Source organism: Oncorhynchus mykiss, chromosome 23 (genome assembly GCF_013265735.2).
Source record: "Oncorhynchus mykiss isolate Arlee chromosome 23, USDA_OmykA_1.1, whole genome shotgun sequence".
NCBI lineage: Eukaryota > Metazoa > Chordata > Actinopteri > Salmoniformes > Salmonidae > Oncorhynchus > Oncorhynchus mykiss.
Window position 1 is genome coordinate 31855032 of NC_048587.1, and position 15959 is coordinate 31870990.

A 15959-nucleotide genomic window follows, 5' to 3' on the forward strand; every position below is an offset into this window, starting at 1 on the left:
GACACTTAAATGGGTGAATAGACAATGTAAAATATGTAATACCATATTATAAATGTGGGTATGTTGAGCCAAAATAACTTTTATCAAACATTTGAATAAAGCAGATGCTGTGTTTTTGAACTATGTTCAAGTGACTTTACATTACCTTGGAAAAAATTATTAATTGTATGTTTTGGTGACAATCATTATTTTAATGCAAATGCTTGCACTTGCGAACAAGTACCTGCACTGGTATCAGTCAGTGGTAAATGAGAGCCACCCCAGAGTTTAGTTCAATAGCTCCATCTGTTGATGGGATGTGTTCATGACAAAACAACCCCCTGGGTATTTTGTTGCCGTAGGCTATCAATTTCACATTCCGTTTCCACTACAAGACCATGGTACTTGCCTACGGAGCAGCAAGAGGAACTGCCCCTCCCTACCAGGCTATGCTCAAACCCAACACCGAGTACTCCATTCTTATAAAAACATTTTAACCGCTTTTTGTCCCCAATTTCGTGGTATCCAATTGGTAGTTACAGTCTTGTCCCATCGCTGCAACTCCCATACCGCCTCGGGAGAGGATAAGGTTGAGAGCTGTGCATCCTCCGAAACACACTGCTTCTTGACACAATGCACATTTAACCCGGTAGCCAGCCGCACCAATGTGTCGGAGGAAACATCGTACACCTGGCGACCGTGTCAGCGTGCAATGCACCCGGCCCGCCACAGGAGTCGCTAGTTCACAATGGGACAAGAACATCCCTGCCGGCCAAACCCTCCCCTAACCCAGACAACACTGGGACAATTGTGCGCCACCCCATTGGTCTCCCGGTCGCCTGCAACAGAGCCTGGACTTGAACCAGGATCTCTAGTGACACAGCTAGCACTGCGATACAGTGCCTTAGACAACTGCGCCACTCGGGAGGTCCGAGTACTCCATTCTGCCACCTCTGGTCTCTTGGTCCTCCCACCCCTCCTTGCGGGGCAGCTCCCGCTCAGCCCAATCAAAGCTCTTCTCCATCCTGGCACCACAATGATGGAACCACATCCTTAACAGTTCTGCCAACAAAACATTCTGCTCCCAGACATTGATACAAAGCAACAAAACAACTAGGGCTTTACAATGACGGCGAAGACATAGGAAAATCTTGGGGTTAAATGCATTAAAATCTTCCTAGAATTTGGACGTATATAGTGTTGGACATGCCAACATTCTCCGAAAAAATAAATATCTTATTTGAATGAAAACACACTGCTATTGGACATTTTAACATAGTTTAGTTAAAGCATCGGTGTATGTGATCTAACTGCTAAATTGAATGTTTGATCAAAATGTATACACATATAATATAATATAACCTGTCCCCCTCCGAACATAACCACGGAGTACACTGACACCATGCTGCAGTCTCTGATGAACACATGGCTCGTCTTCACCTTCTCATGGTACACCATGTAGGGGCTGTCATAGTGGCCCCGGAAACCACCACTTGACCAATAAACAACTAAAACAAAACAAAAAAATAGCTTGTGTGGTTGTTTTGGATTAACTTTTTAGTTACTGTAAAATAGTATTGGTTATGTCTCTGTAGTTTATTCTCACTGTGCGGAAGTTGTAATGTGTAGTTGACGGAGGAGGGGTGTATGTGGACACAGCCATCATTCTTGGTCATGTAGCGCAGCTCGTCTTCATCTTCACTGCGCCTTTACTGGTCTGTTTGAACTTCTCATGAGAAGACCTCACCTAGCACAGGAATCAATGGCTTAGCTAAGGTACATATACTGAGCAAAAATCTAAAACGCAACATGTAAAGTGTTGGTCCCATGTTTCATGAGCTGAAATGAAAGATCCCAGAAATGTTCCATATGCACAAAAAGCTTATTTCTCTCAAATGTTGCGCACAAATTTGTTTACATCCCTGTTAGTGAACATTTCCATTCTGCCAAGATAATCCATCCACCTGACAGGTGTGGCATATTAAGAAGCTGATTAAACAGCATGATCAGTACACAGGTGCACCTTGTGCTGGGGACATTAAAAGGCCACACTAAAATGTGTACTTTTCTCACACAACACAATGCCACAGATAACTCAAGTTGAGGGAGTGTGTAATTGGCATGCTGACTGCAGGAATGCCCACCTGAGCTGTTGCTAGCTAAAGCTTAATGTTAATTTCTCTACCATAAGCCGCCTTCAACGTAATTTAAAAAATGTGGCAGTACATCCAACCGGCCTTACAACCGCAGACCACTTGTAACCACGCCTGTGGGATCGTCTGAGACCAGCCACCCGAACAGCTGATTTAACTGTGGGTTTGCACAACCGAAGAATTTCTGCACAAACTGTCTGAACCCAGGGTCTTAACCTGACTACAGTTCAGCGTCGTAACAAACTTCAGTGGGAAAATGCTCAACTTCGATGGCCCCTGGCACACTGGGGAAGTGTGTTCTTCACAGATTAATCCCAGTTTCAACTGTACAGGGCAGATGGCCGACAGCATGTATGGTGTCGTGTGGGCAAGCGGTTTGCTGATGTCAACGTTGTGAACAGGGTGCCCCATGGCCTATGCCTGGAAGCTGAAAATGTCCCAGTTCTTCTATGGCCTGCATACTCAGACAAGTCACCAATTGAGCATGTTTGGGATGCTCTGGATCAAAGTATACGAAAGCTTGTTCCAGTTCTCACCAATATCCAGCAACTTCGCAAAGCCATTGAAAAGGAGTGGGACAACATTCCACAGGCCAGAATCAACAGCCTGATCAACTATGCGAAGGAGATGTGTCGCGCTGCATGAGGCAAATGTTGGTCACACCAGATACTGACTGGTTCTCTGATCCATGCCCCTACTTTTTGTTTAAGGTATATGTGACCAACAGATGCATATCTGTATTCCCAGTCATGTGAAATGCATAGATTAGGGCCTAATTTCCTATGAACTGTAACTTTGAAATTGTTGCATGTTGCGTTTATAATTTTTTTCAGTGTACATTATACAAGTACTGAGCTGTTGATCATGCTGGATGGGTAAAGGCTCACCTGAACTAAATTGGGATAAAGGGCAGCACAGAGCAACCTGATGTTGTCAGAGTTGAGGTTGGCCTGTGGAGAGAAAGAGTGAATTAACTTGCATGATTTATGAACAGATTTTATGTGACAATGCAGCATTTAAATGAATCATTTGCAGCTCAGGAACGAGTCGTTCTTTTTGAACTACTCTTTACTGACTCGAGTCACGATTCCTTTTTCTGAGTGACACATTCATTTTAGTTGTTCATTTAACCTGTTGGCTGCAATGAATCCTACAGCAGGATTAATATGCGCTCCCCCGGCTAAGTGGCTCCGGAGACCACCAACTGTCTATCTCGGCAAGCGGTACCAATACACCAAGTCTGGAACTAACAGGACCCTGAACAGCTTCTACCCCCAGGCCACAATACTACTAATCAAATGGCTAACCGGACTACCTGCATTGACCCTTTTTTTGAACTAACCCTCTTACACGGACTCTATTCTATGCACACATACACATATGCGTACTGACACCACACAGGCTGCTGCTACAGCTCAGTCTATTATCTATTTAGTTGTCTAGTCACTTTACCCCTACTGATATGTACATAGCTACCTCGTACCCCTGCACATCAACTCGGTACTGGTGCTCCCTATATAAAGCCATTTCATATTTTACTCGTTATTGTTAGTCACTGTGTACTTATTCCTCGTTTTACTATTTATATATATTTTTTATCTTTAACTCTGCATTATTGGAAAAGGACCCGTAAGTAAGCATTTCACTGTTGGATTTGATTTTACATGTGCGCGCAGGAAAATAGATCATGCTCCAGGCAGATTAGAGAAGACCAATACATGTTTTGATAATTGATGGCATGGTTCAAGAATGAAATTGCAATGAATTTATTATTGAATGTTATCAATGAACACAGCTCTGCAGAACCAAAACATACACAGCCTGCCTCTGCTCAAAAAACGTGAACTTGGGGGCTGCTGCAGTTTGCGAACGATGTTGTGCAGAAGTCAAGCAATGGCATTCTGCCATTGAGTTGTTCACAATCTAGTCCGGTTGCGGCAGCAACTAGACCTTGTTTCAAAGGTATACATGATGTTATTTGTATGCCTAGCAATCAAAAATGTACATTGCTTGAAGCACACTTTTACAAGTCTCAGTCACAAATGACAGCTCCTATAAGCCCCTACGGTGAACGAGAGGCTTGAAGAATCCTAATTATTTTGTTTATTATTCATTGTTCGCTGGTAGTGTCCTGTGCGCTATGGGCATTACAGAATCCAATGAACTAAATGAGTCTAAAGATTTGTTTGTTTGACTGAACGAGTTGAAAAGATCCAAGTCAGTAAAAAGAACCGAACTTCCTATCACTAATTTCTATCATGGATATATCTTAGGTACTGTATAATTCTGATTGAAACATATGTGTGTGTGTGTTCTACCTCGCAGCCCCTAGCCTCCAGGACACCCTCAGTCCATGTGGCAGCCATTCTCTCCATGACTCTGCCCCTCCGTCCCTCCTTGACAAAGCCAATGTCAGACAGCAGCTCCGTAAACTGCCTCCTCAGACCTGTTATCTCCTGCAAACCACAAAGCACATCTCAGACTCTTGCAAGTACCGTACAATACAACACTGTAATAATGCCACCTGTCAGGAAAGATGACACAGAACAGTATCTGACCTGTAAGGCCCTGCCAAGCAGGAAGTTCTCTCAGCAGTACTGAAACCAAGCCTGGTTGACGTTCTTGGCTGCACCACAACAGCCGTGTGCAACAGCAACACATTACATTAGACAGTCACATGTCCACAGCAGATCATCTGTATTCTACCCGGTGTTTTAGTTGGTTCTACATCTTGCATTGCCACTCAGAACATGTACATCTGTGTCTCAAGGCAAATGCAATTTTTCATAGCTGGTTCAGGTATCATTTCAGCATTTCTGGCATTAGTGTTATAGTGCTAGTGTGTGTTAATATTCGTGACATGGCTAGGGGATAAACAGTAGAGAGAGGTTCAGGTCTGCCCAGTGTGCCCAGCCCCAGTGTGTCAAGTACAGTACCTTGTATCCTTGCAGCAGGACCAGATGGTCACTGTTAGCCAGGGCGTAACTCAGCTTATTCTCATTGGCCTCCTCCCTCTTATCCCAAGGAGACACCTGGCCACAGGAAGAAAACACTGCAGGAGAGGAGAAAAAGAAGAAGATAAAAAAACAGGAGAGTGAAGCTTGTGACCGTCTGTGTGAAAATGGAAAGCCTCACGGAAGTTCACATTTCTACTCATTCCAATTCAACCCAAAGGCTCTGATAGACTGCCATTAGTAAACTCAGGCAAACAGTAGTAAAAAGTGCATTTTGAAGGGGGAAGGCCAGGCTGGCAGCGTCTGTGAGGGCAGGGTCCAGGCAGCGGGAGATGGCACCAAACAGCATGAGTTTGCTAATGCGGACGTCCATGGGCAGACAGGCCAGGTGGGAGTTCAGAGGGGTGAGCTTCTCGTCGGCCGTCAGAGCCCCCAGGTCTTGCAGACATTGCTGGGCCGCGTCCAGACTGCCCATGGCTAGGGGCATCCTCCGAGAGAACAGACTCCAACACCCGCTCCACAAACACACGCAGGGTCTTAATCCTGAGAGAGAGAAGGAAAGTGGGGATAGAGAGAGAGGTGGAGAAAGGGGGCAGTGTTGGGAAATTTCAAAGTGAAAATATGTTTGCATTGGTGACAACATGTCATAAGTATCTACATTGAAAATCCAGGGAAGGTTCAAAGGAATGTCAGTGGTTAAATAGAGAGACAGTGCCTGGTACATGAGTAAATAACACAAATTGGTCACTTAAGAGCACCATAGGCACAGTGCGGTAGTTAGGTGACATTAGAAATGATTTAACTATTATTTAACCAGGTAAGTTGAATGAAAACATATTCTCATGTACAGCAACAACAGGGGATGATTAGGTGGCCATGATGGTATGAGGGCCAGATTGGGAATTTAGACAGGCCACCGGGGTTAACACCCCTACTTTTACAATAACTGGCATGGGTGACCACAAAGAGTCACGATACACGTTTAACATCCCATCCGAAAGACGGCACTCTACACAGAGCAATGTTCCCAATCATTGCCCTGGGGCATTGGGATATTTGTTTAGACCACAGGAAAGAGTGCCTCCTACTGGCCCTCCAACACCACTTCCAGCAGCATCTGATCTCCCATCCAGGACCAAGCCTGCTAAGTTTCAGAAGTCAGCCAGCAGTGGGATGCAGGGTGGTATACTGCTGGCAAAGGATTTTGACGAAGTTGTTTAAGTTGACAATTATTTACTGGAAGACTGGAATTGGTCAGTAGAGCAGTCCTCAGTAGAAAAGGAGCGGACTTTGGTGAGAGCAACAGTCGAATTTTCAGTGTCAATGGTGTATAAAATTCCTTCATTGTGAATCTCGGCCTTCGAGATTAGGCAAATTTTACTCCCGATGTAGGGAGAGTCCTGTAATGGTCTGCTTGCCTGAGGCAGAGCTGCTCCGAGGGGACTCTCTGGATCTCTGGCAGCTCTGTTCAGCCAGCTGGTGTTGGAAGCAGTGGATGGTGAAGAAGTGGAAGCAGACCCCCGAGGCCAAATGGCCTGCTCACCCCCTCCTCTGCAGGGCATTGGCATGGGTCACTCACGACTCCTCCAGGCTCCCCATGCTCTTAGAAGCGTTGTAACGGAGGGGAAAGACAGCGAAATAACACTCACATGCCGTCTAGCTCAGTGTGTATTATAAGCAGCCAAATATCCACTGCTATCAATGAATTGGTTTACTCCTTATAACAGGTTAGTATAGAAAATATATGAGTTGTACACATTAACATAGTTTGCACTTATCGAATGTGCTCTCATCAAAACTTGACAGTTATGGAAACCAGTTGAGAGTATTGAAACACGGCCCCTGTCTGCAGACACATCCGAGGGTTTAGAGGTCAGAGGTTACAGTACCTTTTCTCCTTTATCTTCCCCGAGTCGACCACATAGACCAGGTCATTGATAGTGAAGGAGGTCTCTGCGAAGTTGGTGGTGATGATGATCTTAGTGACCAGCTGAACACAGCCTGCTGCTCCTCGTTAAACAGGGGCGAGTGATGCAGGGGTTTAAGCATCACTACAAACCCGGGTTCGATCCCAGGCTGTGTCACAGCCGGCCGTGACCGGGAGACCCATGAGGCAGCGCACAATTGGCCCAGCGTCGTCCGGGTTAGAGGAGGGTTTGACTGACAGGGATTTCCTTGTCCGCTCAAGCTCTAGTGACTCCATGCGGCGGGCCGTGCGCCTGCAAACTGACTTCGGTCGCCAGCTGGACGGTCATTCCACCGACACATTGGTTATAATCTCCACCCGGCACAGCCAGAAGAGGACTGGCCACCCCACATAGCCTGGTTCCTCTCTAGGTTTCTTCCTAGGTTTTGGCCTTTCTAGGGAGTTTTTCCTAGCCACCGTGCTTCTACACCTGCATTGCTTGCTGTTTGGGGTTTTAGGCTGGGTTTCTGTACAGCACTTTGAGATATCAGCTGATGTACGAAGGGCTATATAAATACATTTGATTTGATTTGATTCAGCTGGTTTCTGGGTTAAGTGAGCAGTGTGTCAAGAAGCAGTGCGGCTTGGCAGTGACGTGTTTCGGAGGACGCATGACTCTCGACCTTCACCTCTCCCGAGTCCATAGGGGAGTTGCAGCGATGGGACAAGACTAACTAGTAATTGGATATCATGAAATTGGGGAGTAGAAGTACAAAAAAAATACTAAAATAAATAAATACAAAAAAATGTAAAGAAAATAAAAAGACAGTGATGAGTAGAGCTGGTACATCACACACCTGACACACAATCACACGTACTTTACTACACACACACAACTATATCCACAACAAACATAATCCATCTACAGCTGTACCAGAACACACACACCTGTATAAAAACTCAACCCATCACAACCACATATTTATGCAAAACTCTACAACTCATAATTCTAGCAATCCTGCAAATTCATCCAGTACAGTGCTCCCTGTATTTCCCTACCTGGCTCTGTTCCGGTTGTTGAACATCCTGTTGGTCTGGAGCTGCTCATAGAGCGTCTTAATCTCAGCCAGGCCCAGCAGCACCTGGACAGGGAAGGAGACATGGTCGATACTGGAGATTTCCAGTGTTAATACACGGATACAGCATAACTTCATGTAAAGTGTTACCTAAAAGGAAATCAAGAAACTAAACGTTCACTGTGTGACTATCCATCTGCCATTCCATCTGTCTGTAGTGCTCTCTCACCTGGAGGGTAGCTATTGTCCCCATCCACCATATACTCCAGGTCCAGGTCCACCAGGTCCAGATCTTATCCAATCAGAGCTGGTCTTCAGCACAGACGTCTTGGTGTCTTTAAACCAACAAAAACATCCTGATTAACATTCTCAGGGTAGTAGTGGACTACAGGGAATAGGGTGCCATTTCAGACGATGACACAGTGTGGAGTATTTAGCTGAGGGGACAGGGAGATCAACAAAAGCCTCACCTTTGATTTGATTTGTATTGGAATAGTGAGTTCCTGCAGGCTGAGCTGCTGGTCGGGGATGGAGTCTTTAATGAAGTCTTTCTTTTGAAGGTTCCTGATGGATCACATGTTGTCTCCCAGCTAGTCCACAGGGTCATTGGTCCCGCCTCTGTCCCTCCTGCTGACCGATGAGGACTTGTCACCCCCCCTGAGTGCAGTAACGGACTGAGAGAGTATAGGTGACTTACACCTGAAGAACAGAAACAATACCTTGTGGGGTTTATGGTACAATATTTTAGGGTTGGGAGTGTGATATTTACCGGGTTTTGAAAAACTGGTAGACAGGGAAAGTGTGTCCTGGAAAACACAAGAGATGCAACACAAAACACTCATGATGTAACTGCTGACTCGTCTAACTATTCTGTTATATCCACTGTTATCCACTTTGCCCTACATACACCAAGAGGCTTGAAGGATGTGGATGGTGTGTGGTGGGGTAGATAGTGTGCATCAGTACCTGGTATGTAGATGGTGTGTGCTGGGGTAGATAGTGTGCATCAGTACCTGGTATGTGATTGGTGTTGCAGTTGTTGTAGTACAGGGAGAAGCGGTCAGCTTTCAGGGTGGCACTCATCAGGATGAACTTCAGTTCTGGGCTCTGGACCATCAGATCCTTCTCCACCAGCAGGAGGAAGTCACTGAGGGAGAGAGAGAGAGAAAATCAGGATGAGACAACTGCCACAATAGTGAGTAAGTTTATATGCTGTTGGCTTACGAGGGGCACCTCATCCACTATGATACGAGAGATCCCTGTGAGGTCTGCGTCCCCCCCAGCTGCACTCCTGTGGTGCAAAACAGCAGCCTGGTAGAGGGAGGAAGGAAGGAAGGAAGGGGGAGGCATAGAGAGAGAGAGAGAGAGAGAGAGAGTGTGAGAGAGAGAGAGTACAAGCTTAATTGAAGTTCAACAACAGCTTTAACTAGAATGTAAGGTTATGCATGTGAGCGTGTGTACAACATTGAGTTCCAACTGACCCCGATGGTCTCCAGACGGATCTGGTAGCCCCTGAGTTACCGAGGTGTTCTGTACCGCTCCTGTGCCACCCGGTCGGCCACAGAGATGGCAAAGATACGGCAGGGCTGGGTGCAGATGATGTTAGCCACCTGGTCGGCAGGCCCACTCAGAGACGCATCCAAAGTGAACTAACGGATCTGGGTGGTCTTACCACACCTGTAGAAGACCATGACAAAGACATCAGATCTTAACACCAAGTTAATATCAAACATAGAACACTGCAGCATGCAACAAATCTAATACAGATTAATACATTTCACATCAGCAGGTCCTTCTCATTCCAGTCAGCCAGCTTGAGTCTCTGCTGCACCATGGAGGTGAAATGCCTGGATGACTGGCAGACAGAGGAACAGTAACAGGGGATTAGGTGGAGCAAACAGACATTTCAATATCATCACTAGGGACATGACCACTTATGATTTTAGCTGTAAGATTTACAGGCATGACTAGTATTGGACAGGACTGATAAATCGCAATTCCCCCATAACACCAATAGATGGCGCTAAATAGCATGACAGGCTGTTTACATTTCTCTCTTGTTCTGTAGTCAGCTTTAGTGTTGTACTGTTGTCAGCCTTAGTGTTTTTTCGGGTCGACTAAGTCTCTCAGCTGCATGGGAAAATGTGTCGAATTGCAGGAAATTTACTTAAAACGACAAAAATGTCTCTCAGCTACATGGAGAAATTATATTAATTACAGAAAATTGGCCCTGCTACGCCCCCACCACCTAAACTTTTTACCCCTTTTTCTCCCCAATTGGTAGTTCGTCTTGTCCCATCGCTGCAACTCCCATACGGACTCGGGAGAGGTGAAGGTCGAGAGCCATGCGTCCTCCAAAACATGACTCTGCCAAAATGCACTGCTTCTTGACACACTGCTTGCTTAACTCGGAAGCCACCCGCACCAATGTGTCGGAGGAAACATTGTCCAACTGGCGACCATATCAGCGTGCATGCGCCCGGCCCACCACAGGAGTCGCTAGAGTGCGATGAGACAAGGACATCCCGGCCAGCCAAACCCTCCACTAACTCGGATGAGGCTGGGCCAATTGTGCGTCGCCTCATATGTCTCCGTCACGGCCTGCTGCGACACAGCCCGGGTTCGAACCCAGATCTGTAGTGATTCCTCTGCAGTGCCTTAGACCGCTGCGCCACTCGGGAGGCCCTAAGACCCTTTTTGATCCAGAAAAAACCCTGGTAGTAACAGCCCAGAATGAAGTACACTCTCTACTCTACCTGTTTTCTCCTGAATTCTCGACACAGTTTGGTGTTCTCTTGCTGATGGCCCTCTGTCTTCTCTTCATGCCTTTTCACCATCTTTTTCCTCCGGTTGACATACAGTGCCTTCGGAAAGTATTTAGACCCCTTGACTCTTTCCACATTTTGTTACGTTACAGCCATATTCTAAAATGGATAAAAATTCTCAGCAATCTACATACAATACCCCATAATGACAAAGCGAAAACAGGTTTTTAGACATTTTTGCTAATTTATAAAAACATAAAATAACAGAAATACCTTATTTACATAAGTATTCAGACCCTTTGCTACTCGAAAGTGAGCTCAGGTGCATCCTGTTTCCATTGATTATCCTTGAGATGTTTCTACAACTTGATTGGAGTCCACCTGTGGTAAATTAAATTGATTGGACATGAGTTGGAAAGTCACACACCTGTCTATATAAGGTGCTCCAGCTCATACTCTGTAAAGCTGAATTCAGGCTGGCTCGCACTGGGTCTTGGGGGGCCCGAGGCGTTCCCCTTGGTGGGCATCTGGTGCTTATACTTGCACTTGGTTCCAAATCTGCAGCCGGCAGATGTCCCGAAAGTGAACGGGGGCCGCCGGTGATAGTGCAGGAGGTCTGGGTCCAGAGTGATGGTCCACATACTGTTGGCAATACGCTCGGTGAAGCGGTTGCCGTAGATGGCGGTGAGGGCCAGAGACTCCTGCTGATACCTGCAGAACTTTCCTATGGCAAACAGTCCTATGACTGGCTTGGGTGTGGGCCACCGTTCGTCCTCTGAGTCAGGATCATAGACAGGCTCATTAGGTTCCAGAACTGCACTTCCTCCTGGTAATCCAGCTAGTCATACTCTTCCTCTTCATCATACTCCTCTGCTTCTTCACTGAGAAAGAACAGGTGGGTTAAGATTATGTGATGTTATTAGTCTGTTCCAGTCAAAAAGGTGAGTGACACCTGATACATCACAGTGCAACTACACAAACCTCTGCAGAGAAGAAAACAACAACCCCTGAATACCAACACATTTTCCAATTCTTCCAATATTATACAGAGAACCCAGTATTCTGAAGGCACTCCAGTATACAGGCTCTCTTTCTATGTTATGAGAACACTCACTCATAAGGCTCGTTGTCATAGTCCTAGGTCTGCAGCTCTCTCAACAGCACCTGCTCCTGGTTCTGCCAGTGCCCCTTCCGACTCTGCTAATCCGGGCCTGCACCACCGCTGCCCCCGCCACCCCCTCCCATTCCTCTGCCTGTGGTGAGAGAAAGAGAATTTGTTTATTATTCAGGTTTATTCCACAGTTCAAAGGATAAGAGCTAATATCTAACTCATTATCTTAGGAGGAGTGCAGTATTAAACCTGATTGACTATTCAATAGCACAACGCATTGCCAGCCAACTATGTTATGTGGATTATGCGTCAGACATACTACTTGCATTACTGTAGCACTAGGTTCTTTTGCAGTTGCTCATTTCACTTCCTAATCTGGATTTCAGTTTTCAGTTCAGATGACACATACAGTAGAGCAGGTGTACATCATTTTTGCAAGACACGGTGTCGGTGCCTTGAAAGTAGTAGGAACCGGCTAGCTAAAATTTTACTTTATGGCTGACGAGGCACACGTTTACATCGTGTTTAGTTCATAACACTTCTTGGGTTGTCGGCAAACTAGATAATTGACCAGAATGATCACTCAACAGTGCATTGTCACAGTCAGCTAGGACGGAGGATTGCTAGCCATTAGCCATAAAATAGATATCAGTAGGTCGGTAGGCACATTGTTTCTTTCTGTATGGGCAAGAGGACAATTAGTCAATTATTTTGCTATTCAAAAAACAATTTACTATCGAGAAAAATAATGCATAAGAGAAACGGATAGCAGGTTATTTATCCAGAGACCAAGACAATTTCCAACTTCACCGTCTTTCTCATTGGTTAATCAATCAGAGGTCAAAGTTTATTTTCCGGTAAAGGCTGTGTAGAGTTACCATGGTAATATAAAGTTTAGGAAATGCATCGCAACAACATCAGCTAGACCAGCACGAAAAAATTTAATAAGATATAGCCATAGTCATGTTTGAACTAGCAACAAATCCGAAATGTATTGCCTAGCTTGACAGCCAGCTAAAGTTAGCTAAAAGCTCTAACTATATTGAGTAAATTCAATTTGACGAAGCATTACTAAAATGTCAGGTGAGTAACGTTAGCCAGTTACCGTACTGTATAGCCAGCATAATACAGAAATAGCATAGCTACAACATAATGTCATTATTAAAGTGTTTTTCCTGCAGAGAAGAAAAAGGGAAAGGTCACAGAAAGCAAAGGTAGGCAGAGACCAGACTTGGACATCTCAAGATATCTGCTTTTTTTGGTGTGTAAATATTGTATGTTTGTACTTAAGGCTAACTATTAGCCTATGTCGCAGTCTTCACTCACATTTATTTTCAGAGGAAGGGAATTTGCAAGTATCCTACATTTTCCCAAATGGTGACAGATATGGTAAGTGCTCATATTGACACAGTAACATTAAATGAATGATTATAACTGTTATAACGAGCTGCATTACTGTGGTCATCACCAGAAGGAGAGTGCTGCGGGTCCACAGAGGGAGGCGTGGTGAGGCGTGGTATGGGCAAACACACCTCAGCCAGTGGTGTCACCTACACTGGAGAGTGGCACGATGACAAGGTATGTGTGTGCGAGTGCATGGTCGGGTGTAGGCCTATGTTAGGACAGAATTGATAGGGATTGGTATTTGGATTAGCGGGTCATAGTTTTTGTGATGTCTGCTGTGAGTGACCAGTGCTCCCTCTATTCCAGATGAATGGCAGAGGGACCCTGGAGCATCCCTCTGGGGCCCTGTATGAAGGGGACTTCAAAGACAACATGTATCACGGCACAGGGACATACAGCTTCTCTGACGGGACCAAATACTGCGGCAGCTTCAGCAAGAACAGGTGAACCCATTACTTTATCGTGTTAACATTTTCCTATCGTATTTTGATATGCTAGTGAATAATAGGTTAGGCCGATGGCTAGTGAATGATGGCTCTATTGTGTTTTTTTATAGGTTGGAGGGTGACGGGGAGTTCACTGACTCTCAGGGACTTGTTTGGATTGGAAGCTTCCACAACAAGGCAGCTCCTGGATTGAAACTTAAACTCAGCATGTAACCCATGACATAATGTGAGATAACATAACTCTAATTTCTCTTAACTTTATGAACATTTATTGAATATATATATATATATATATATATATATATATATATATATATTCAAAATAATAAAATTAGACTCCAGTAAGAGATTTTAAAGGCACCAAATGAAATGAAACACACAATGTCCTTGTTCTTCCCATAACACTCCTGCAGTGACACCTGGTCTCTTTTACTTGTAGGAAAGACTTTAGTAGTCAGCGTATGACAGTGTGGTGAACACACCTCATGGCACCGTGCAATGAATGAGTCATTGCTTTGAGTCACACAGCCAAGAGTCCTCTTTGGAGGTCCTGAAACACAGTCTGTGTGTGTGTGGCTGTGTAAGCCTCAGTTAACCAACAGTGTTAGGCTAAAACTATTTCTACTACAGTTTATTTGGAATCTTTTAACTCTTCATAAACAGCGTACAAATCTAGATCGGTGGAGGAATCCATCAATGTTCTGTTTCTTGAACGCCAACAAGAATGTCTCTTTACTCACACTGATGTCACTATAATGTGTGTGTGGTATAATTTATATAGTTATTTTGCTTAATGTGTGCATCTGGTGTTAACTTTGTTCAACAAATTCCGTTATGTGATGAATTCCTTAATAAGATGTGTGGTGGTTATGTCCATAAGTGTCTTCAATAAATCATCAAATATCTGCTGAGAGCATAGAACTGTTTCCTTTTCTTTCGTAGTTGCGTATTTTGAGTAATGTCTTTTACATTTAACTTTTTTTTTACCCCTCTGACTAAACAAGCAGAGGTCAGAGCATCGCCTGGCCTTGTCCATTTGTCGTTCACAGATGTTGGTCCTTCCCCCTCCAACCCAAAGCTAGCCTAGAGTGCTGGGGGTGGTTTGTATGGTGGGAGGTAGCATGGCGCATGTACTGCATCACCCAACCAGCGTATCAGATCGGTGGAGAATATTCCCATACGCTTATTAGGGTAGTACAGCACTCCACAAACACACAAAGAATCAGAACATTGTTCACAGGAAGGCCTTGATTTGTGGGAATAGTATGCTCTTCATTGAAACACACATCCTTTTGTTGAGCATCTGAACTAGCTTTTCATCCCCAGTGGACCTGTGCTGCAGCCTTCCAAGCACAAGGCCAGAACTTGTGACACTGGTAATAAGGCTATGCTACATAAGGAGAGGCAACACACACAACTTCCTGTTTTCTTGGAAGACCGCAAGCTGTGGAAGGAGTGATCAGTTCTGAGATTTGAGAAACTGTGCCCGCTGGCATCATAAGGCACGTAGTCCTCTCCTGCAGTCAATGACCAAAAGTGCCGTTATTAATATTTTTTGTAATTACATAATTAATATAATACGTTTTTTTTTAACTGACGGAAATCCTGTGTTTCTATGTCAAACAGTTGTTATATTTCAGTCTTCTCTGATGTAAATAAAGTTTAATATTGGGATGCAAACTCCCAATTGAATACATTTCAACTCTATCTGAAGTGGAACAGGTGTCTTTAAAAAAAAAAAGAAATGTAAGCCCATAATCATGTATGTGAGGTGTGTCAATTTGTTTAAGACAAGCTCCCGAGTGGCACAGTGGTCTAAAGCACTGCATCTCAGAGGTGTCACTATAGTCCCTGGTTTGATTTCACGCTGTATCACATCCGGACATGATTGGGAGTCCCATAGGGCGGTGCACAATTTCCCCAGCATCGTCCGGGTTTGGCCGTGGTAGGCTGTCATTGTAAGTAATAATTTGTTCTTAACTGACTTGCCTAGTTAAATTAAATATCTATTTTTAAAAGACTACCAAGAATCACTGTGTGACCCTGATTTAGCCTACTGCAGTAAAAGGCTAATCACACTGACTCACTCACACAACGCTGACAGAATATAATGTATTACATTTGTACAGTACTTTTCATTATACAGAATCTCAATTTTAAAAATA

The 15959-nt window shown here is 44.6% G+C and overlaps 1 protein-coding gene and 1 pseudogene across 9 annotated transcripts; one reads left to right on the top strand and one right to left on the bottom strand.

Annotated features, from left to right (window-relative positions):
* Positions 1–900: 900 nt before the first annotated feature.
* LOC110503102 lies at positions 901–10905 on the bottom strand (annotated as a pseudogene).
* Positions 10906–11287: 382 nt separating this feature from the next.
* On the top strand, positions 11288–14712 carry morn2 (MORN repeat containing 2). 9 transcript variants are annotated; one of them, XM_021580750.2, is made up of 7 exons: positions 12742–13027; positions 13126–13158; positions 13283–13333; positions 13416–13522; positions 13655–13791; positions 13905–14020; positions 14234–14712. In XM_021580750.2, the coding sequence occupies exons 1-6, from the start codon at positions 13021–13023 to the stop codon at positions 14005–14007; spliced, it is 438 nt and encodes a 145-aa protein (XP_021436425.1). In that variant the 5' UTR covers positions 12742–13020; the 3' UTR covers positions 14008–14020; positions 14234–14712. The 9 variants fall into 9 exon arrangements, with proteins under 9 accessions (XP_036816330.1, XP_036816332.1, XP_036816331.1 ...); XM_021580752.2 differs by having other exon boundaries at positions 12756–13027; positions 13419–13522; XM_036960435.1 differs by lacking the exons at positions 12742–13027; positions 13126–13158 and adding exons at positions 11288–11728; positions 11969–12091 and having other exon boundaries at positions 13905–14712.
* The last annotated feature ends 1247 nt before the right edge of the window (positions 14713–15959 follow it).

Bases quoted from the DNA above. Each gene is read 5' to 3' on its own strand.
- morn2 (XM_021580750.2), top strand. The intron at 13,334-13,415 runs GTAAGTGCTCAT...GGTCATCACCAG, and splicing joins CCCAAATGGTGACAGATATG to AAGGAGAGTGCTGCGGGTCC. The intron at 13,792-13,904 runs GTGAACCCATTA...GTTTTTTTATAG, and splicing joins GGCAGCTTCAGCAAGAACAG to GTTGGAGGGTGACGGGGAGT.